The following is a 24,515-nucleotide window of genomic DNA, read 5'->3' on the forward strand; positions in this document are numbered from 1 at the left end:
GTTAAAATTGTAATTTTTCCGGACTTTACTTAATTCGAAATGTTGAAATTCCCTGACTATCCCTAACCTTCAAGAATTTTATTTTTCCCTGGCCATGTCCTGACCTGTGGCAACCCTGTTATGTCGTCCAGTAAACTCTAAGTCAGGGAAACAGCAGAGATAAGAACGAGATAAGAACAAGCAAAATGATAAAATAACACGCTATTTTCACCCTGCTCTATTTTATTATTTTACACTTTTACAAAGTTGTGACGCACAACTGCAAGTAAATATTTTGTAGGATAGCACAATTTAATGAAAAAAATCTGATCAGTACCCAACTACACAAGAACTATCATAAACTGTCTAGCCCTATTTTCTTTAAAAATATAAAACAGCAAAATCAGCTTGAAACCTTCCCAGTACATTCTTGGCATGATAAATTATGATCTGGTTTTTCAGGAATTCAATTTAAGACTTGGTAATGAGATCTGCCGCCTTAAAACGGGCAGTCGAAAGTTATGTTTATTTAAAAAAAAGTTGGTTTAGCGTGAAATGTGTTTTCTTTTTGGTATTTTGCTTATCGCTCTGTGTGCTCAGCGCATGCACTTTTCGAGAAAGAATTCTAAGTAAATAAAAAAAATCAGTTACGCCCCTTTAAACCATACGTCACTCACTCCAAGCTTAAGGTCTCATTTCTTGTCGTTTTCTATTACTGGATAGATCTATTCCTGATTTTTCTCAGTTTGAATACTAAGTCAGGCTGAAACCATAAAGTTATCCGAGCCGGTTTCTGTTGATAACCGAAGTAAACACGATGCGAAGATAGCTGTCGTCGCGATAAAATCAATTATTTCAATTCAATTCCTGGTAATCACTTTGCTGCTATCATCCTTTAGAACCAACAACTACAATTATTGTATTTAATAATTCAATTCGTTTTTAGCATATCATGTGTAAATGATACTAATATGTGGACTGACTTATTGAGAAAATGGAGTCTTCTAATATCCCGCTTCTTTACTTTTAAAGGGTTTACAATAATTATTCTACTAATATGTTTTCAAAGTTTATTTTTATTGTGCAGGGCGTGTAAAGCTACGGCTCCGATTTACGCGATAAATTCAAGTTGTTTCATAAAAGACTTCCACTTCATCAGGTTGAAAGTTGTAGCTACCCGCCAGGAATGACCGGGTGAAGGATGATCCATAGCTGTGTCCAGCTGGCGGGCCATATGTGTATCCAAGGTTTGAGTAGGAACTTGTGCTTGTTGAGGCGTAGCTGACAATTAAAAAATCGTGTCCTCCTCCAAATGTTGGTCCACGGGAAGAACAACTGTAGATGGAATGAACCTTAGAAGAACTGTACTTTCCTGTTTGGTATATTTTAAGTGGTTTCCAACCTGGCTTGTTAACCAAAGAGAAGACAAAAGCTGCTGAATCGTACCGATATCCGCAGCTGGAGCCTAATAAGAAAAACACAGTGGAAAAATGTCAAACATTTATTATGCTTGCGACACTTTGGACCGCTTCACATTTCATTATAAGTTATAGATTCTTATGGTATCTTGTTCCCCTAAAATTTGTAGATAACCCCGCAATTAAATTATAGTGACGGCGTGCGGCCTGCTTCTTAAAACTTTCACCTTATCTGGGAATTAAATTTGTCTAAAAAATAGTTACCTCTTTCAGAGCTCTAAAATTAATACACGTCTGAATCCTAACTTTGGCTACCATGGAATGCTTAACTGATTATCAACTGGAAGATGAGAAGGTAAATAAAGCGCCGTAGTGAATTTTGAAAAGCTGACGTTTCGAGGGATAGCCCTTTGGAGAGGGTCGTACAGGGTGGGGTCTCTGCTACGGTCCACGGGCAGAAACAATTATGAATCACGGATCACGGAGATCAAAATTTCATTTTCCCGAACCACGAAAATAAGAGAGTAACAAATTCTCTTTTATCCTGCTCTTACGTAAAGAAAAGTGGCAAAGGAGGAGTGTTTGAAGAAAACAAAATTGAGAAAGGCAAATTTATCATTCGTGCGTGTTGCTACTGCCTAACAAGACTGGGATAATTGTACGGAGATCACAGTTTGATGTTTTCGCTCATCATAAATCTTCCAGAGGTCTCACGACTCAAAATCACGTGGAATAAAGTGGTTAAATCACGAATATCGGTTATTAATTGAAGTTCTTCACGTGTCACGAAAAACCTTTGGATCACGGATCACGAAGAATAATTTGTTAAATTCACGTTTCAAGGAAACTTAAATCAGCTAATCACGCATCACGAGAATACCCCTGTACGACCCTAGGCCTTATTCCGACGAACAGCCAACGCTTGAAACGGCAGCTTTCCAAAACTCGCTACGCCACTTTATTTCCCTTTATCAACTACCAGTTAGTGTATCTGTTGCACACCGACTCAGCCAAAAGTTTCTTTAGCAACTTCGAAATTTCTTCTAAAATTAATAAACATGTCTGATACCCAGGAATATGGCATGTTCTGATTGCATTTTAAGAGAGTTTCAAATTCCACGTTATTACGGAAAATAAATAAGTTTCTTGTAAAAACAAATAAATAAATAAAAATATGTGAACTAATTGATTTATTAATTTTAAAAACGCTTTACTTAATTTAAGTGTAAAAAAAAAAAACATATCCTATTTCGGACCATCTCACTTACATGCCTACGTGTGTATGCCTTACATCAGTGTAAGTTAATATTACGCTGAAATTTATGAAATGTTCAAAAGCAAACTTGGTAGAACATCCGATGTTTTCCGCAGTTAAATCTCTATTGACATACGAGATCAACGAACTATAGAAATTTATAGAAATCTATGGTGGCTATAAATAAAGCACTGAACAATACATGTTTAGGCTCATCTCGATCCAAATACTTCAGTTAAGTGAAAGGAAATGTTAGTTGACTTTTAAATGGCGTTTTATCCGCCTTTCTGCGGCTTTTTTAAGCGTTATTGCACTGAATCGCTTTCGACCGTTCACTCAACGCAGCGGGATTTTGGGATCAGTCTTGTTAGATTCAGTCAAAATCCATTGCCAACGAATATGTAAACATGTTAAGCCTTAGACAGCGAGCAGTCTCTTTGTTTTCATTGTGTGCGACGATAATTACTCATTTGCATAATAGTCCAGGCATTTTATCACATAAAATAGGTCAACCTGTTACTAATTGCAACAGAAGGTTTTTTAACGGCTTTTGATCCAGGAACATGTCCTCTATAACATATCAAAAGTCTCTGAAAATCTGAGCAGGGGAAGGTGACTAAAAACGGGGTTTTTAAAACCCTGTATCGTCCCTGTATAATGCAGCATGGAAACGAGGCTCCTGCACTATCTGCTGTGTTACTCGACTATGTATGACACAGAAAAGTGTGTTATTTGTAAAGAAAAAAAAACTTTGACGGCGCGGGCGAGGTCGTAACGCTAAGAGAAAAGGGAAGTGCAGAATTAATCGGGCGAGCACAGAGCGAAATGATTCTATCACTACGGTTCCTGTGCAGCAGGTTCATCAGAACTGCCGGCGAGAATATTGTCTGCCAAGTAACATCAAGCGAGCCAAGAAAATTCTTACGTCTGAAACAACTAGTAATCGTCGCTCTCTAACTCGCCAAGTAGAACAATATTTCTCATTCAAAACTGACTGTTTCTTTTGTGGTACCAAAGTTGAGTTGGGGGAACAGAGAAAAAGACTGGGGGAAGCGTTCAGGGTTACAACAATTGAAACGAAAGACACGATATTGAAAATTTGTTCAGAGAGAGGGGACGAGGGGTCTGACACGATAAGAGCTAGGCTTTTAAATGTGCATGATTTGCCTGCTGTTGACGCGGTTTACCACCAGACCTGCAGTGTACACTTCCGCACAAAGAGGAAATTACCTAAAGTTTATGAAGTGGATGAGCAACTGGCTGTCAATTAGTTCCTGTTGCGACGGACCTTCCGCCTACGCCAGACTCGCTTTTACAGGTGCAACATAAGAATGGTATGCAGTGCTCTCCAGCCTGCGGCCAGTGCAAAGGGTCCGCGTGCACTAACTTTACCAACGCTCTGGAATACGAAAGTGAAGATTCGGAAGACTTCCTTGAATAGCATGACTGTGTAGATTACAATTCAAGAATGACTCTATCTCTAGCTTGAAGATAAGTGATAAACGTGTCTTGACCAATAAAAACTTTCGAATAACTTAGCATTTTAAAAATTGATCTTTTATGGGTCTTTATTTTAAGATTAAGGCCAGGGAAACATTGTATTAAGAGTATGTTCTTAATTTTAAAGAAAAGGCATGATTTATACCAATAAAACAGCCGTAAACAGCAACTTCCTGTTTATAGCCTCGTTTTCATGTTGCAGCAGAAAGCGAGTACTTAGACGTTGATCGTATTTGGAGGTGTTCCCACGCTTGAATCTTTAGAGACTTTTAGTATGTTATTGTATAGCTCATTCCTAACTAGTTTACGTTGAGAAAGCTTCTGTTGCAATTAGTAGCAGGTCTGATTACAAAATGCCTGGACTATAAATATAACATTTGCACTCTCGTGAAGAATCCGAGAGAAAAATGATTGACTCACTGACACATTCTAGTTTAGCCTTTATGATGCTTGTAGAGTCATGTTGGTGTCAAATCGGCGAATGAATAGGCACAGGGACTCGCACTTAAGGAAAGACGGGAACACAAGTTAACCCCCAACCGTGGTACAATGGGAGGAATGTACCTCCTCCCCCTAAGTTTTCATTTTATTAATGCGCAGCGAAGTTATTTTGCACTGACTAGAAAGTTCTTAGCTGACTCTACAACATGACCAAATTTTTGTTGGCTATGACGTCATCTGACGTCACATGACGTCATTACAGCGCCATCTGCGATCCGCCATCTTGGATTTCAACTTTTTTTAGTCCGAAAATAACAAAAATTGATACAAAATCAAGCCAGAGTACCTGTGGAATGTTAAATAAAACAAATTGTACAATTTGGGTTGGAAAATTAAAAAAACAAATGGAAAATAAAGTAAGATTTCAAAAAAATGTTATTTTTGGCCAGACCTGCTTGTAATTATGACAAACTCATGGTCATATGGTTGACATATCAAACTTTACGCAAAAGATGAATAAACAGCTTCTGAAAGTATCAGCATCACAGAGTACATCCTCTTTTCAAAACCTCTAGGTCCCAGGGTGACAATAGATTTTTGAAGCTTGGCCCTGTTAAGGTTCAATTTACCGTGCTATTGTATTAATAAATGATTAAGAGACATTGGTCGGATATAAGGTTCGCATCCCCTAAGTTATGCTAAGTGTCATTTAAAGTCCCTCCCCTTTAACCCTTCCGCTCCCTACCCTTCTTTCCTGGATGGAGCCGTATACTTTTTTGAGCACATTTAAAAAAAAATTGGCTTAAAAAACGCTAAATCATTGGACTATTTTGTGTAGCCATTACTTATTTTACTTTTAAGTATACACACGTATTAAAGCAATATAATCAAGTCACTTACTCCATGAGTGGCTGGTGTACCCTCCAAAGATATACTGACCAACACGTACGATTGTCACAGTTGGTCCCTTATTATCACACATTCCATGAAACGTTGCTGAAGCCCAGCCATCCACCGACGCTCGCCAACACCGCTTCCAGTCAGACGATTTGCTTTGGGCGACTGGTTTTAACCAGTTGGTTAAAGTAAGCAAGTAGTTTTCGTTACGCCCAACGATGTCAGAATTTCTTAGTCCTTAATAGAGAAAAAATACACATTATAAATTAAAATAATAAATTATAATAAATAGTGCTCAATGCAAAACAATATAATCAATGTGGCTATAAGCCACTAATCTCGGAAAAGCTATTATGAAACAAGCATCGGCAACAACAAACTGACAAATAAGGGTCAGTTGAAAACACTGACCCCCGATCCACGGACTACCCAACGGACTACTCCGCGGACTACCCTACGGACTACCCCTACGAACTACCCGAAATAATCAACTAAATTTACTTTTAGGGTAAGACAGAATAACTTCTGAGTTAGGATTTCGAGTTTAATTTTCAAGTTAGTCTTTTTGAGCTGGATTTTGCAGTTGGAATATTTTTGCCTTGATTTCCTGTTTTTTTAGCAGTTAATTCCACTCCAGTTTTCTTGCAGTTAGTTCCACTCCAGTTTACTCGCAGTTATTTAGCTCCACTCCGGTTTGCTTGACATAAGCTTCACTCCTGTTTGCCTGCGGTTAGCTTGCATTTGTTAGCTAGGGCGACACTATAATATATATTTATGATTACAGCATATAAATTATACTTATCGGTCTTAAATTAGCCAAAGCCAAAAAGAAACCGACAGAATGTAAAACTAAGGGACTGAAATTTTACTGAATTATCTTATATTCATGGAAAGTGAGAAGATAATAGAAAATTCCACAACCCAGGGGTATTTCCAGTTTGTCACCCGTCCAATTACTTACCCTGTCGACAGGGCTTAACAGTGCTTTCCTTGTGGTATCAGTCCCAGACCATACAGAGGGTTAAGACGCATGAAACTAGAGAATTGATATTCCTGGTTTAAATGGATCTTTTGAACAATTTGAAACGTTTTTGCTCAACTGGACTAACCTTTGTGAAGTGATTTGCGATTATCACAATTGATTATCACAAGGAAAGTACCAATTCTCATTGTACAATTGTCGAAGTTAAGCCCTGTTGGGCAGGTTTAGTAACTGGATGGGTGACCAGCTGGGAATACCCCTCGTTGTAGGCTTTTCTTTTTTTTTTTCTTTCCCCTTCTTTCTTCCACGTTAAAAATTCGGTTTATTCGCGAAAATCCTACTAAAATCCTACTAAAAATTCTTACTTAGCTCAATTAGCTTTTTAGTTATTCTGAGAACATTTACTTATTTTTGTTTTAATAAATGTTTGAATTGTAAATCTAAATTACTTTTTGGTAATAAAGCATTTATTGCGTTGTTGTTGTACTCAAAATCCAATTTGAAAATCCTACTCGAAATCCAACTTGAGAGTCCAACTGGAAAAAGTAACTCGAAATCCAACTCGAAATTCTAACTCAGAAGTTACTTTGTCTCCCTGTATAAGTAAATTGGTTGATTTTTAAGGTAGTGTTGTGTCCGGGGTGTTGGGTGGTTCTGGGGACCAAACGATGTTAAAAAATGATGTTAAACTTTCCACACTTCAGTTCAATTCACTTAGTTTGATTGTCATCTAGCTGGTAATCGAAAGCAGGCCGAAAGGCCAAGAGATAGTGTTCCCATCAGTTTAAAATTGATTTCTCTCGTATATTATTCCATTTTGTTTGTTTTTTGAAGGTTAGGAAAAATAATAATATCATTGGCTATAGGCCGAGCGATTTTTTCACCAAATCTTACTCAGGACTGGTCAAAACTCAACGAAATTGGGGGTTCAGCTTATAGCCGAGTATTTCCGCCGAAAAATATTCCATGTACTAGAAAAGAGTCTTGAATTTGAATGCTCAAAATATACATCTATAAGCCGAGCGATCATCAACAAACGAAAATTAACAAGCGTTTGCAATTTATTCTTGGCCATCCCCTTTTATTTAAGTGACGACTCCTTAAAAGCCATTTTGTTTAATGAAACAACGTTAGGAATGAAGTTTTTATTCGTCTTGTCCTCTCTATTTAGGCTGGAATTCGTCATCCATCGGCTCGCTTTGGAATATTTTTTGTCGGCGTACGTGATAGTCTTTTGAACTGTCGAGAGCATTCGAAATCCGGCATGTCAATTCCCACTACATTGTCTACCTGAGACTGTTTCTGTTCCTTCGCCTTTCAAAGTTCAGTTAAATTGCTGTATCACTGCTAACGTAACTCTTTAAGAGAAGGAATCGACCGTTGTTTTGACTTGTTGTTGCGACACCAGAAACTGGCCAATCAGAAGCGGTCGTTCCCACGGTCTGGGTAAACATTGTAACACGATCTGACAGAAATCGGCTGGATTCAGAAATCAGCTGAAATCAGCTTATAGCCGAATAAATACGGTATTTCAAGAAAACTGACATTACTACAATATTTCGGCTGCTAATTAAGCATGTTAATATTATTTAATTTATCTAGAAATGTAGGTTATCAAAGAGCAGATCTAATTCTCTAGAGGCCATAAAACACTTGCACGTACTGCGTGCCTATGTTTAACAGGAAACGAGTGAAGGAGTGAAGGAGTAAATTCAATTCGCCCACTACAACTCTTTTCCGAGTTAAAAAAGGATTTAACTTTAACGTATGAGAATATTTTCTTTTAAGATAAGATAAGAGTATCGCCTGATGCATACATACATGATAAAATATCGCGTTTTTAATAATTTGTAAAAATATAAAACCTACGTTCGGAGAAGCATTTCACGCTTTGGCAAAAGTTTTTATTGTGTTCACATGTACCGCATCTGGTAAATTCAATCACCTTCCATCCTCTAAAGTTAGACCTGCCTATCTCCCTTTTAGGAGTAAAAAATATTCTTTAATACAACTAAGGGCGTTTCACTTCTAACCGTTTCTCATGAATAAGACACACTGATAACCTGGCTCCCCGTCACCTTCATCGCTCCTGGGGGATGTTGATTAAACTGAAGACCGAATACATTTCTGAAACACAAATTCTTTGGATGTACACAGATATATCGTGTAGAAGTTATCATACCTGTATAATAACAGGAAAAGCCATCTACAGCGTCACCATGGCTACACTTGCACGAATATGAACCGCGTTTATTTACACAGGTGGCGAGCTGACCACAGGAATGTGTCTTTCCCTCACATTCATTAAGATCTAGTGAAGAAATAAAGTAAGCTAGCATGAGTTTGGAACTTAGTTTCAAATGAAAAGAAATGGATATTTTGACGTTATGGTTCTCGTCACTGAACAGAATGCGCTGTTATGCAGTTAACGACTGTTTTCTGCCTGTGTAGTGCCCGAGTTGGGTACCTGCCTTAGAACAAATAATATTATATATCTTATAGTTACTGATCGCTTGTTTGCTTGATTGTTTTCGCGCGTTTGCTCAGTCACTACCTCTCCATCTATCGCTTGATCATCCCTTCACTTGTTTTCCACCTTGTTACTTATTTATTTATTTATTTATTTATTTATTTATTTATTTATTTATTTATTTATTTTTTATTTTTTATTTTTTTTTTTTTTTTTATTCGGGGACCGCAGATCAGCGACCACTCTCGAGATCTCGAGCCAGACGCCACCAGGGCCGCCCCGCCCGAGGAGGACCGGGAGACGGGGCCCAGAGACCCTAGCCCCACCTCACCGGACCACGCCGCGCGGCCCGGAGGCGGCGACCCCCGAGAGGGGCAGGCAGGGGGGGGGAAGAGGGGAAGGAGCTATCTTTTTGTGTAATTATTACGTACTTAATTTTATTTATTCATTACGTATCTAACTTATTTATTACGTACCTTTCTTACAAGTATACTGATGACAGTCGCTACACTTCACGTCATTCCACTTGTAGTTCAACTTCAAACCAAGGGCGTGAACACAATCTTCTTCTCTGTAATTATTAGGCTGGTTTTTAGCCCAAGCTGTAAAGTTCGCCCGTCCAAGGTCCGCCCAAGTAAAGTCACCTTCTCTTGATCTGTCGTTCAATCCCAGCCACGATTTCTCGCCATTATGTCTGTGTTGGATGTAAACATTTTCCTCGTTGCTGCTCACATCAACAAGAACGGAGTTCGCTTGCCGACATTTTGATAGCGCATTGGTCCAGTTTGTGCAGGTTTCGCTCGTGAAGTAACAGAAGCCTTTAAAATAACTCCATCCAGGTTCACAAATATCTGCGCAAATATTAAATATATTTATATGTAAGTGCGTTTGTTTCTGATGAGAGTACTAGTAGGATTGCCTAAATTATTTCTTTCTTTGTGTTTTAACATGTTCATATTTGTACACTCAGGCTATCAGTAAATTTATAAGCATCCCTAAAAATAAAAGGCAAAACTTGTTATATTAACGGTTTAATTTCCTCATAACAGGTTCGCAAGCAAACTGCACAACAAGCTTATGGTACTCCAGTTTATGTTGCCATTAGTGGTCTTGGCATATATTGTGTTTTGTATATCTCGCTTACAACATGCTCATCTTAATACATCTTTACTTCTACAAGGGGACAGTCCACAAATCTCAATTATGTGCATTAGTAAGAATACTGAATTTTTCCACCCACTTGTTAGCTACAAACTTTTATTTCTCTTGCTTTGGGTCTTCAAAAACCAGTTCCTTACAGTATAAATTCATATTTGAGATCACCACATGTTACGGTAGTATATATGCCAACCTGTAAGGACCGCATAATTCACTGACACAGGGTCATATCTGGTCTCGTACAACTCTTTAACGCAGGCTCTAAATCCAGAGGCGTTCATATTCTGCAAATTAACGCCATACCATTTTAACTCTTTGACGTACAAGCAACTTCATATCTTCACCGTGGTACAAGTGAGAGGGACGTGGATAAGGTTTTCGTTTTCTTATTGCGAAATTCGGTTTATTTACAATGAATGCTGCAGGTAAAAAAATGACACTTAACACAAACCCGAAAACGTCTAAGATGAATAAAACGTCATGTTGGTATTCTTTGTAACCACAAACAGGACATTGCATTACGAACACAAAATATAATTGTCTGTTAATCGAAGTGTCCGTAATAAGCTAAGGAGGATAAGTTTATATGAATTTGTTCCTTAAGGGCCAAGATTTAGTGTCCGTTGTCCGTATTAGAGAGGATCCACATTAAAGAGGTTTTTTCTACAGAAAATACATGAAAATTATGTTGGAACATCGGAGATAATAGAGAATTAGCCGTATGCAAACTTTGACTGTAATAAGTTTTCAGTGTTGCTTTAAAAAAAAAAAAACTATAATTACCTCGATCCACGTAGTGATACCGTTGTGAACTGGTGCCGAGTTTCCGCTGGCTGTTGTGCTGTGATTGGCTGATATCAGGACTGATGGTGTTATGTTATAACCTCGTGTAAACTGAACGAACTATACAATAAAACAAAATACGATGAATACGTACTCTATTACACCACAAGCCCTCTTTTTAGCCATAGTCTCTCATTTTTCTATTTAAACCCTCCGACCTCCTTCCACGACGGTAAGCTACGGCCGCCTATTCAACAGAAGAAAAAACTTGCTTCAACACCCCGGATATAAGGACTATGACTCCGCGAGGAGCTCATCAATTGAACTGTTTAAAGCAGTTTTAGTTCAGTCATCTGAACTGTTTTCCTCGTTAAATTCAAATCTTTAATTGTACAATTTAATCGATTTTGACAGGAATAATTCAAATATAATTTGTATTGTATTTTGAAGTGTGTTGTTACCCAGAGTACATTTGTAACTTTACCTCACAGTAAGCGTTGTTGTTTTCATCTGTTGGTGGGTTTGTGTTTGGAAACTTGACAGAGCCATGTTCAGTGAAGAGTGGCTTGTGTAGTTTAGCAAAGGCCATCCAGTTCTGCAAATAAATTGCAAATGATAGAGCAGTTATCACTTGATTGTATTCTTTTTTGCTTTGGTTAAGTATTGCCATGCTTTCGGATTGGTTTAAAAATCTCGCGCCACTTTTTCAACCAATCAGAAATAAACAAAAACCAATCACAACTTACTTACATACGTTTCCCACGCATTGTGTTGGGTACATGTATTTGCTACTTGGTTCCCGATATTATCCGTGCCCTTTGTGATTTGCTAGAGTAATTACTTTGGTCTAACGACACTACGTTCAAAAGGGCTTTATGATTTGATTACTTTGTAATTAACCTTCAGTCTCAGTTCGTAGAAAAACTTATTTATCAACGATAAATGCAAAGAGGAAAGAGCTTCACAACGTTTATCCTGTAATGACCGAATATAATAATATGTCACCATAGGGTGACCAGACTTCCAAAATGACTACTCGACTGCAATATAATAAGGCTAGCACGCAAAGGGAAGGTGTTTCATTCATTTTTAAGCAGAGGCCATGTGTTCATTTTGTTCGTTCCAAAACGTTTTGAAAAATAAATGAAATATTTGATCAAATACCACATTAATATCTTTATGTTTTCCATCGAAGTTTTGCAATTCACGGAGACAGACTTTAAATGAGTCCTTGGTTACATCCTCTGTCCAGACCAGCGCGGCATCATACTCTTTACCAGTCCTAAGGTGCTCTGACGTCACCAGAACTACAGGCGCCTCCTTAAACTTGTCCTGCAATCCAAACAGAGAAATAAATCATCACACAACTGCTTTTAAGGTTACCACACTACATGCAGTTAGCTGTAAAGTGTGTTGAAATTCTAATAAAGATGTATTTCAAGCTTACCTTTGGAAACGTCATATCTTCGCAATTTGTTCCAGACCACCATTTTTTAATGCTGATTATTCCCGTCATTACTTCTTGCGTTGCTCCTTGATACGCCATCCATTCCAGAGTCGCAAATGGATTAAAGTTGTTTCCATTCCTCCCAGATTGCATGGCGCATACTGTAAAATTTTGTGTATTCACATTTTCCGTCCACGAGGTGATAGCGTGGTGAACTGTTACCGAGTCATTCAAGTTCATGTGATTCAGTGTTATTTGTACATGAACTTGTTTATCCGGGTAGAACCGGTATGGCGGGAATACCACTGTCTTGCAGCTTGAGTCAGACCATTTGGGAACTCGGAGAAGCTTTACACGGCCATGCGCGATTGGAAAGCCTGTTATTGAACGGAAAAGTTGTAAAAAACTACATACCTACGACATCAAATATTTTAACAATATCACAGCCAATCCGCTACACATAGCACTATTTAGCGGCCCTGCGGCTATAACACGGTCATATTTATTACAATCATGATTCAAATTTACCACATATTAACAAGGCCGTTAAGAATTTTATCACTGACAAATAGGCTTGTCCCGATTGTGTTCGTAAAAAGTTGAAACTTTGCTCTCTGGAACACTAAAATGTTGCTAATAGTTGCCCAAAATCCAAATGGAGGCTAATTAAATTCATTGATATTTTTATATGAACGTTAATTAAGTGGCAGTTTCTCTTAAAGCGGTCCATCGCATTTCGGGTCGGAAAATAGTTTTCCCTCAAACTTTGCCCAGTGAACTATCTTAGGTTGTAAGTAAATGCAACGACTTTAGTTTTTGGAAATACGTTAAAATATATTTTTTAGAGCTCTCAACAGTGAAGGCTGCAAAAGGCCTAATTTTGAGCTTGGCCAGAACGAGAAATTTCATAAGTTGACGAGCTCGCCGCTCAGAAATAACCAAACGCACCAAATTATTATTATTATTCCTAAGTTAAGTGGTTCTTCAAAGGTTGGAAACGCATGTTAATTTTGATATATTTTGATTTACGGGTCCGTGAAAATTTAAATATCAGCAACCCTTAGATCGCTTTTGGTAAACATGCAAAAGTATGGTGTCTTCGCCGGCCTTTATTTCACGAGTCCAGACCAGACCATTCTAAATTCCAACTGAATCCTACTAAATAGATGTTAGGAAGCTTAGAAATATAAAAATACCTTGCACTTTTTATCTTCCTTTGCCACAGCGACTTCGAATATTTCGTGCTTATGCGAGTATTTCATACACATTATGCAAATGAGCTTACTTACTGTTGAGGGAATACTATTTTCCGACCCGAAATGCGATGGACCGCTTTAAGAGAAACTGCCACTTTAAAGCTTTATTTTTCGTTCTTCACAATAATTGCTAACATTGGGGAAGAAAAAAGCTTTAGAAATTTGGCCTAAAGAGTTGCTCGCAAATATGGGCAAACGAAACGAAAACAAACACGTTGACAAGTCACAGGTTTTTTTGTCAAAATGTTGACAAACATTCAACAAATTCGCATGAATTTAAATTTTTTATGCCAATCGTTGAATTTTGTCATGGTCGATAAACCTACATTTTGCTTAAACATTGCTCAAGGTTGGTAGAAACGCAAAAAGCTGCTCCAAACGCCAAAAAGGTTGCCAAGCAACAAGGACAAGCTTACTGACAAGACATTGTATGCAATTCACATTCACATAAAATTTTAAGAATTTAGATTCCATAAGCTATATCGTGCTAGCTGCTCACTTACCCTCACAGCTTCCTGGGTGATAAATCGTATTATTGTCAAGTCCCCTGCAGAAGCTGAGCTCGTAAAGACATTTGTTGTCGTATGTTGTTCCATTTGCAGTACACACTGGATCCTGATAGGAAGGGCAGTCTTCGTAACACACGCAGCGAGCTACATGTGCACCGAAAGTCTTGCACACCCCAAATGATGGGCATTTTACATCAAGGCATGGATTCAAGTCTGTAAATGGAAAATTAAGGGGATAATCATTTGATATGTTTTTATTTCTTTTGGCTTCGGAAATAGTACAAATGAACACAACATGCTAAATTTGGAATTCATTTTATTACCAACCTCCAATCACAACATAACTGACCGTCAGAGGGTCGTGCTGACTTCCTGTTCCAGTTGAGTCTTTAACACAAATTCGCATGGAAGTCAGGCGGACTTCCTATAAAGGAAAGTGCACCTTTTTAGTAAATTGAAATAAAATAAATTTTTGAAACTTTCTGCTTAAACTGTGGCAGATCCAAGGTGCAAAATGGACTGAATAAAGTAATTCCTACCAAGCGTCATGTAAGCTGTTGAACTTAAAAACCAAGAACCTCCAAAAACCACCAGTACCCACCAAACACCGCCAGTAACCGCCAAAACACCAGGAACCGACAGTAACCGCCAAAAACTACCAACATCCGCCTGTAACCGCCAAAACACCAAAAACCGCCAATAGCCGCCCTTAACCGCTAAAACACCAAAAACCGCCAATAGCCACCAGTAACCGCCAGCTAAATATAAAAATAATGGTTTATTTGATTTAATCCAGTTTTAGTCGAACAAGCAAAGAGTCAATCATGTCCCTTTGGTGTCGTTATTGTCAAAGACTGTTTACTCGTGCAGACAGTAGAAGCCGTCACGAGAAATATAGATGTCGCAGACGATTCGAAAAGACAAGAGAGGAAACACCAACGGCTACATCTCCTACTGAAACGTCCAATGGGAACCCAGGAGGAATGGAAATGGGAGAGGCATTCCCGTTCAAGACACCCTCGAGTATTTTGGTCGTTGGTCCATCTGGCTGTAGCAAGACTTGCTTTACCGAGTCGTTACTTTTGGATCATTCAGAAGAGTTGTTTAGTACACCTCCTGATACCATTCATTATTGTTACGGGGCCTGGCAAGATGGGTTCAGAGACATGCAAGAGGCTGGGGTACATTTTCACGAGGATGTTCCTACGACCTCCCAATTGCGAAAATGGTTTCCGAACCGTGGACTCCTTGTGTTGGACGATCCAATGACAGAGGGAAGTGAAGATAAAGAGCTATTGGATTTGTTCACCAAACACTCTCATAAACAAAATATCACTGTCCTGTTTCTGTGTCAAGACATGTTCCCACCTGGTAAATACGCCAAGAGTATTTCCAGGAATGCTCACTACATCATAGCCTTCAAAAATCCTCGCGACCAACTAGCTATGAGGAATTTACTGCTACGAGCTTTTCCCATCTACTGGCAAGACATCATGACCGTGTATCAAAAAGTAGCGAAACGACCCTTTGGGTACTTGGCCTTGGATCTTCACCCAGCCAGCGATGACATTAGACGGGTGTTTAGCCACCTCTTGACGCACGAAGGATACCCACGCTGATATCGAAGAAAGGTGGCGGACGCTTGAACGCTAACAGAAATTGTATATTAGAAATATCCTCAAACGACTCTTACTCAGTTGAAGCACGCTGCCTTGGGTGAAACGTTGACGAGGAGAAAAAGACAATGGCAGATCGTGCACCAGATATATTTGACACCGAGTCAGAAGGTGGAAGCGATGAAGAAAATGTAGAGGAAGAACATTCTGAAGAGGAAGAGGAGGAAGAGGGGGAAGAGGAGAATAGTAGCAGCTCCGAAGAGGAAGGAAAGGCGGAGGACGATGACACTGACTATGACCCGTGGGGTCCATTGCGTAGAAACGTGGGGGAAGATCTCATAGAATCGTTCATGGCTGAAGTCAAACGGTTTCTCGATAAGGGTAAAACCAGAGACTACGCCGCGACTGCCGCTTTCAATGCCCTATTACCCCTTAGCAGAAGAAGACTACGTAGGATCTACTTAGAGCGTTTAAAATGGACTCATCGTATCAAACGCGACGCACTACACCGTAAAGTCACGAAAACTCTTCGCCGCTTCATTGACGAAGACGGCATGGATTTTGACGAAGCAGCCGAGTCAGCAGTAGAAAAGCGGAAATTTCTGTTAAACAGAGTCATGACAAAGAAGTTATTCCCCGACGAGTCGGATGATGAAGAAGGGGAAGAAGAGGTTGAAGCCTCAGAGTGATACACTGAATAAGCCAATAACAGGACTCCTTTAACAAAGTGTGGTTGAAGCGTTTCTCTCATTATTTGTAAGACACAACACAGATGAACTGTTTGGGGGAGGATACCCTCACCCCTTGACTTCTCATTGGACCATTAACACGTGGCACGTTACTGTAGGGGATACACCCCATCCCTTGACGTCTCATTGGACTATAATCACGTGGCACGTTACTGTAGGGGATACCCCCCATCCCCCTTACTTCATAGACGAAAAAGAATGGGGCGAGATTCTCATTGGTCAGTTCAGGATCTCGCAGTTGATTGGCTCATTACTTCTACAAAAGGTTAGGCTCGGCTCAAACTGTTCCAAGAGGGTTTCAGTCAATTGGAACCCGGCCAAGTGCTTTATTTCGACACGGATTCGATCATTTATTCCTGTCAAGAAGGCCAGAAGTGTTTTCCCTGGGATATTACCTACGCGAATTTACGTACGAGTTAGAAGACGGCGACTACATCGTTGAGTTCGCATCCGCTGGTCCAAAAAAATACGGGTATCGAACGGCTCGCGGTAAAGTGAAATGTAAGGTTCGTGGTTTTTCCCTAAACACTCGAGGCCGAGAACAACTAAACTTTGAATTCCTCAAAGAAAACGTCATCCTTGAAGTTTCTGACCCACTAACAGATCCACGGGAGATCCCAGTCTTCAACCCACACAAGATCACACGGGCTGTCAATACCAAACAATTAGAAACAGTAACCGCAATCAAGCGCTACAAGCGCTACAAACGGATTGTGGACACGAATAATTTCTTTTCGTACCCTTACGAATACCTACGCCCCGACGAGGAAGATGAGGAAATGTTACGAGAGCTTAATGTGGCCTGGGACGAGCAGGACGACATGAACGTTGAATTCTTGTGCGAACTCTTGTGCGAATAAGTCCCTCGCAAAACACACTTCCATGCATACGCTCAGTGGGACAAGACACACTCTCGTTGCAGACACCGTGCTCTGAAAATAGTATTCATAATGTTGTGCGTTGGTCACCCAACTTGTAAAGCTAAGATATTTTAAGATTAAAGATATGTTAAAATATAATTGTGTGACTATTTATGTCATACGTGACACCCTTGCGTGACAAATTTATGACGTCACAAGTAGTTCGACCTCTTGCATGCTTAATGACTTTGATTTTCCAAAAAATTCTTAATTTGGCTACTACTTAAACCGTACTAGAACCTACTGCCAAAACCGTACTAGAACCTCTGCCAAACCGTACTAGAACCTACTGCCTAAACCGCTGGGCTTTACTACTCTCAGAAACCTTACCTCTACCCAAGCTGTTATTATGTTATTCTCTGGCAAAACATGGCTTTTCAATTTTCGGTCATATTGATGACCGACTGAGACCAGCACAGCTGGGGACTCATAGAAAGTGGTGTTATACTGAACTTCCTGAAAAATAATAAAAAGAAATACCGTAAGATTCCTAAAAAAACACTTCCCGAAAATGCCATCTCCTCCCCTCCCCCATCGTCCAAATCTAATCCCCACAAATCATTTCTTAAATAGGTCCTCCCAAATATAAGCAGATGGGCTTAATTTAGTAATAGCTCCTTAAGAAAGATTAAATCTTTTCAAAGTTCACGTTGTTATAGAATGAAAGGTCTTTTTTGATTTTATCCGATATGATTAGAGAGCTATATTAAGTATTAGTCAATCGCAGTATCCCGTTTAAATTAAAACCGAAAAAGTTTTGAAAGGTAAGGTTGTACAAAAAAGGTCTCGGTATGTAAGCCCTCCGTAATATATGCACACATGAAAGGCATATCGATCAAGTCTTTCCCCCAGTGCTTACCAGTTTTCAAAATTCTACTGTCAGTGGTAAAAAAACCCACATGATTTGAGTGAATGTATTTTTAACTTAATTTGAACAAAAAGGCCTCCATTTCTTTTTTCGGATGATGTGATTGAAGCTTATCAAAGTCACTTACTTGACAGAAGCCATAATTATTGTCCGCCGTGGGACTTCCGCTGTTGGGGAAGTAAACTTCCCCTGTCCTTGTAAAGTTTAGCTCGGAACCATTGCCAGTGAATGCAAACCAGTCCTGGGAAGAAAGAAATAGTCAAGAATAAATTAACAAGTCATACTTCAAGCAGACCAAGGTCCATTATTTCTATTGACAAGCAATTTTAAACAATTATTGTATGAAGTTTTTGTGACATCCGAAATAATCAAGTTCGAGGCAATTATTATAAATTCTTACCGAGACCTTGATTATTTCGGATATCTCAAACACAGAATCTAATAATTGTTTTATCATACATTGTTTTAAAAATTACAAAGAAAGATTTCAAAATTTGTGCTTATTTGTTATTTTCGTTCGGCTTCTGAATACTATCTCCTCAAGGAGTTCGTGGAACAGTTCCTTCGCAACTTTTTTTTAATAAGAAGAGAATCAAAGAGCCATTTTATTTTCGCTGTGTGCAAGATTCCACTAATGTACTCACCACAAGTGAACTCGACCTTGTTCTCGGAAATCATGCATTGCGTGCAAAACCTACAGATTATTCAATAATCGGCTGGCAGATTAGTGAATAGGCCAATTCCGATATATTAATATTCTAACTTGGCTCCGAGGCTTGGGGGAATAAAACAAAAGAAATGATTTATTCATTCCTGAACCTCGACGTGATATCTTTTGTTTTATTCCCCAAGCCTCGGAGCCAAGTTAGAACTTTAATATATCGGAAATAGCCTATTAACTGTAGTTGCGCGAATTCCTAGAATAAGCTGTAGGCTCTTAGCCAATGAGAAGTCAGATGGTGAGTACAATTTAAAATAATATTGTTTATTTTAAAATTGTCCGCAAGGAATGACGAGATTTGGAAACTGTTTCAAAGGAATAAACATGAACTCATGTAGTGCCTGATAAACATAGCTGTCAGCTATGGTATATTGCAATTCCTGAGACATGATTAGTTTACAGGCCATGGTTATGAGCTCATACACTATGGACTGCAAATATGGTAGGTGTACAGGTCAACGAAATGGGGAGCTGAAATAATATAATTACTTGGGCTTTCTTAATAAAACTATTATTCCACTCGCGCTTGTTGGATATGACATAGTAAAGGCTATCTGCCACCTCTTATCCAACACGCGCTCATGCGATACTTGTTAATTATTCGAAAGTATTGTTCCGTATATAACTCGAAACAGTTGTTGAAAGCATTCACCAATATCTTTGAAACGGTTTATACATTTTAACTTGAGTGATCGGTCGTGTACCCACCACAACAGTATCTTGGTGTTTGCCGTCAAACGCCAGGAACTCTCGGAGGCACACTTCGAAACTTCCGGGTTTTACATTCTCCAGCCAGACGTACATAGCGTCATCAGGCTTTGTGTCACGTGTGTACTTAGCTGAGACAAACACAGAAGGTCTTCCACCAAAGCTCTGCAATGCGTTCATAGAAATAAAATGCGTCACATTCAAGAGAAATTTTCGTGATGAATACCTGTAACAAATCATCTTACCTGAGAGAATGTAACTTTCTCGCATTTAGTTTCTGTTGTCCAAATGCCATTTAAACTAACGCTTCCACGTGTCAATTGTGGCTGGTCTTGAAAAGCCAGCCAGTTGATTATTCCAGTTCCATTTGTTCCCATGCCTGACTCACGTGCACAAACCTTGAACTCACGTGTACTGACTGATTCGACCCACAAAGCAGCAGGCGAGTGAACACGTGAAAACTGCTCACCATGACTCAATGTTACATGAACCTGAACCTAATAAAGTAAGAAAGTAAGATTCTCTTTCTGCTATTTCTCATTTGACATAGTTGAATTTTTACCCCGTTTGTATTGATTTGGTTTTTGTATTGGCAGGGGTGGAGCTTGGGGACCTTAATGTTTGCCAACAGTTTGTTGAACCCTTGACTGGGACAAAAAAATCCAGTGATGTATATTTGACGACAAAAGAAAAACGTGGAATCAAACCACACGCGATCGTACAAAATCCATCCAAATACATACACTGTAATCAGAACACCAAGGAAGAATGGATCTCACTCAGAATCGCACTAAGAATATTCTGTTATAACAACCGCTACTTAGGGGACAAATGCAAAATTTTATTATGCTGTTGATGCAAGATATAACTCGGCAGCACGACTTCACTATTTTCTCCCGGAAGAAGACCTTCCTCCCCCGGGTATTTACTGCAATTACAGATGGGTGTATTAACACTATTATGTACGTACCGTTCCTGATCCACTGAATGGAAATGGAAATACGACGTTTCCACAACGTGGCAGGCGACAATGTTGAGAGCAGCCACTGCTGCAGCCCCCGTCCTGCGCGGTCTGCGACATGTTAAAGATGCCAGTTTGCATGGAAGTACCTTTTTGGAGGAAGAAGTGAACAACAAATCACATTATTTGTGTACGAAGTGCTTGGGTGAGGAGGGCTTTGGGTATTGGTGTTTTGTTTTTTTGTTTTTTTGTTTTGTTTGTTTTTTTATTTTATTTTATTTTATTTTTTTTTTTCTGGTTCGCCCTTTAATCGAATCTATGATAAGATAGAACCTGCCATTTCGTTACAATTTGAACGTGAAATCAGTTCTCGTTTTTCAATTTAATGAAAATTTACGTTAAGAAGGAAAACAATTTTGATAAAAGAGTTCTAAAGTCAGTTAGTGCATTTATTTATTTATTTTTTATTTCTTTATTTATTTATTTATCTAGGAGCAACCGCACAAACAAGATAGTGACAATCATTTTTGCGATTTTCGTGGTCGGTTATAACATTAAAACTTTATTTCACTGTTATCGACTCTCCGAGATCATCCGTATTACATGTAGTTAAAAAACACCATGAACGCCACATCCATGGAAGAGGAAGAGTAGAGCAGTACTACTTCTTCGGGGAGTGTCAAGCACATAAGACCCTCGCCCTGAGTGACACATAAATTGCAGACAATAGGCTAACCTAATACCAAACTCTGTAGTAGCTCGATCATGGAGACTATACGGAGCGGGATATCCTCTTTGACCATGTCAATGAGACGTGTGCCCGTGTAAATGTCATATTTTGAAAGAAACATCTTCAAACTGATAATGGATACAGAGTGTCCGAAGCAAGTCTTCGAAATTTAAAAGTATGTTTTTTTCAAATGTTTAATTTCGCCCATACTTTTAAGAAATCTCGCTAATATTTTGAAAGGTACGATTTTCTTTAACTTCCTAAACATGCACGACAGTGACCATACACCACTTATATATCAAACAACGTAGCTCCTAGCTTCCTAGTCAACAAAGGAATTGTATTGTGTAGAATTGTTGCTGGTCGCACACAGTTGGCTTTTTGCCCAGCAAACTAGTACTAATTAAGATAAAGATATACGAACGAGAATTTCGCTCGCATAGCGACCCCTTACTCCCTCAACGAAACAACTCAATGTAAACAATAAAAGTAAGTTAGACTTTTGATGCATTTAACCAACAATTTAAGCAATGAGATGTGCCCGCACACACTCAAGATAAATAAACTGAACTCTTGCCGATCAAAATAAATGTTAGCAAGTTTTAAGAAAATATATAAGCAAGACGTTTGCTCGTACACGCTCGAGATAATTTAAAAGTAATTTTCGCCCAAAAGAGCAAGCGAGACTTTTACTCGTAATGAAAAAAAAAGGAAAAAGAAAAAAAAAATGAGTTCCGTCCAGATTTGAACCAACGACCGGGACATACAGCATGTGGAACTACTCTCTCCCAAATGAGCTATTGTAACGTTTTACGGTACAGAAATTTTTTTTTGGATTATTTATATATTATATTTGAACAAGCTTTAAAAAATCGTTAATTGTTCAGCTATGAGTAAACAAATTGCTTTAAACGAATGCCTCTATTTTAGCCAGTCATACAGAGATAATGTCCACCAAATTTCGTTAATATTGAATGGGAGCGAATTATTTATATATATGCAAAAAAATTAGTTTCACCTGGGGCATAACAGCTTGATTTCTCGGTGGTGTTTTTTTTTTCTACACTACAAGCGTTCCAATTCTATCGACGGTTGAAGTCTCTCTGAAATAGCCGGCGTTCGAGCTCAACATACTGAAATATCAAAATTTACTGTTGCGTTTGTTAAAATAAAACGGCATACTCAGAAAAAAAAATGATTATAGCATCCGTTTGCATTTGAACCAACGACCAAGGCATACACAACTTCCGTAGAAGTGTTCTCTACAAACTGAGCTATCGTAACTTTGCATGGTACAAACTATTTTGTTTTGTATATTTGAATATTATATTGGACGCGCTTAAGGTTATGATTAAACAAAACCCGAAAAAATCGCTTTGTTTTAGCTTGTCGTACAGAGAGAATTTCCACCCAATTTCTGCTCTGCATGTCGCAATAATATTCAAGCGCAGCAAATGATTGAAATATATGCAATTACAGAGCATATATGGGCACGTTGCACAGAATTGCTAATTTCTTGACTCTTGAAAGATCAACACCAAAAACCAAAATGTAGTGATATTAAGAGTCGTACAGAGAAGCTTCATGCCAGATGTTAGAATGAAAGGTGAAATATTCGAGCCGTAGAATTATTTAATCACAAAGATGATTTACATAATTACAGAGCAATGTATAGGAACATCACAGAATCGCAAATTTCTCAACTCTTGAAATATTTTTATCAAAAACAAAAATGTAGGGTTATTAAGAGTCAAACAGAGATACTTCATGCCAAATTTTAGACCGAAAGGTGTAATATTCGAACCGTAGAATTATTTAATGGCATTTATTTAATTTTTACAGAGCAATGTATGGGCACGTTGAACAGAATTGCTAATATCTCGGCACTCGAAACATTTTCATCCAAAACAAAAATGTAGGGTTATAAAGAGTCATACAGAGATACTTCATGCCAAATTTAAGACTGAAAGGTGCAATATTCGAGCCGTAGAATTATTTAATGGCATTTATTTAATTTTTACAGAGCAATGTATGGGCACGTTGAACAGAATTGCTAATTTCTCGGCACTCGAAAAATTTTCATCCAAAACAAAAAGGTAGGGTTATAAAGAGTCATATAGAGATACTTCATGCCAAATTTTAGACCGAAAGGTGTAATATTCGAGCCGTAAATTTATTTAATCGACTTAATTATTTAATTTTATTTAATTTTATTTATTTTAATATATCTTGTTTGTGTAATTATTTATTTATTTATTTATTTATTTATTTATCTAGGGGCAACCGCGCAAACAAGATAGTGACTATCATTTTTGTGATTTTCGTGATCGGTTCTAACATTTAAACATTATTTCACTGTTATTGACTCTCCGAGATCATCCCTTAACATGTAGTTAGGAAATAACATGAACGCCTCATCCATGAAAGAGGAAGAGTAGAGCAGTACTACTTCTTCGGAGAGTGTCAAGCACATTAGACCCTCGCCCTGAGTGACACATTAATTGCAGAGAACAGGCTACCCTAATACCAAACTCTGTAGTAGCTCGATCATGGAGACAATACGGAGCGGAATATCATCTTTGACCATGTCAATGAGACGTGTGTCAGTGTAAACGTCATATTTTGAAAGAAACATCTTCAAACTGATAATGAATACGGAGTGTCCGAAACATGTCTTTGAAATTTAAAAGTGTGTTTCTTTTTTCAAATGTTTAATTTCGCTCATACTTTTGAGAAATTTCGCTAATATTTTGAAAGGTACAATAGTCTTAAACTTTCTAAACAAGCACGATAGTGGCCCTACACCACTTTTATATCAAACAACGTAGCTCCTAGCTTCCTAGTCACCAAAGGAATCGAAGTGAATCTAGCAATCGCAGAAATCGGAAGTGTCACATGGAAACCAGCTTTACGGAACCGAAACATAACAATTAACTTCGCGATATGAAATTCTGCCTTCGAACAGAAGAAAATATTTGATGGGAGGTACTTACCAAGGATCTTTAATTTAGTTCTTGAGAATCCCAAACTAAATCCAAGCCGTTGCATTGCACCAGAAGTATCTTGGCGTGATTTTTTAATTTGCATTTAAGCGCTATATTTAATTGAATAAAGCTGTTAATTAGCGCAATTGCTTTGTTGCAAACT

At 38.5% G+C, this 24,515-nt stretch overlaps 2 protein-coding genes across 2 annotated transcripts; one reads left to right on the forward strand and one right to left on the reverse strand.

Annotated features, from left to right (window-relative positions):
* Nucleotides 1-514: 514 nt before the first annotated feature.
* Nucleotides 515-20,779, reverse strand: LOC144664844 (uncharacterized). Its single transcript, XM_078526063.1, has 16 exons — nucleotides 20,648-20,779; nucleotides 19,923-20,174; nucleotides 19,678-19,842; nucleotides 18,376-18,489; nucleotides 17,711-17,836; nucleotides 14,423-14,519; nucleotides 14,090-14,308; nucleotides 12,331-12,707; nucleotides 12,048-12,215; nucleotides 11,368-11,478; nucleotides 10,884-11,003; nucleotides 10,294-10,384; nucleotides 9,419-9,793; nucleotides 8,655-8,783; nucleotides 5,494-5,727; nucleotides 515-1,444 (listed from the first exon to the last, which is right to left on the reverse strand). Exons 1-16 carry the CDS (start codon nucleotides 20,777-20,779, stop codon nucleotides 1,104-1,106), a joined length of 3,051 nt encoding a protein of 1,016 aa, XP_078382189.1. The 3' UTR covers nucleotides 515-1,103.
* LOC144664798 (uncharacterized) lies at nucleotides 14,894-15,758 on the forward strand. The gene has a single exon (XM_078526016.1). The coding sequence runs from the start codon at nucleotides 14,920-14,922 to the stop codon at nucleotides 15,712-15,714; it is 795 nt and encodes a 264-aa protein (XP_078382142.1). The 5' UTR covers nucleotides 14,894-14,919; the 3' UTR covers nucleotides 15,715-15,758.
* Nucleotides 20,780-24,515: the final 3,736 nt, after the last annotated feature.

This window comes from Oculina patagonica, chromosome 9 (genome assembly GCF_052425735.1).
Source record: "Oculina patagonica isolate OP01 chromosome 9, crgOcupat, whole genome shotgun sequence".
Lineage (NCBI taxonomy): Eukaryota > Metazoa > Cnidaria > Anthozoa > Scleractinia > Oculinidae > Oculina > Oculina patagonica.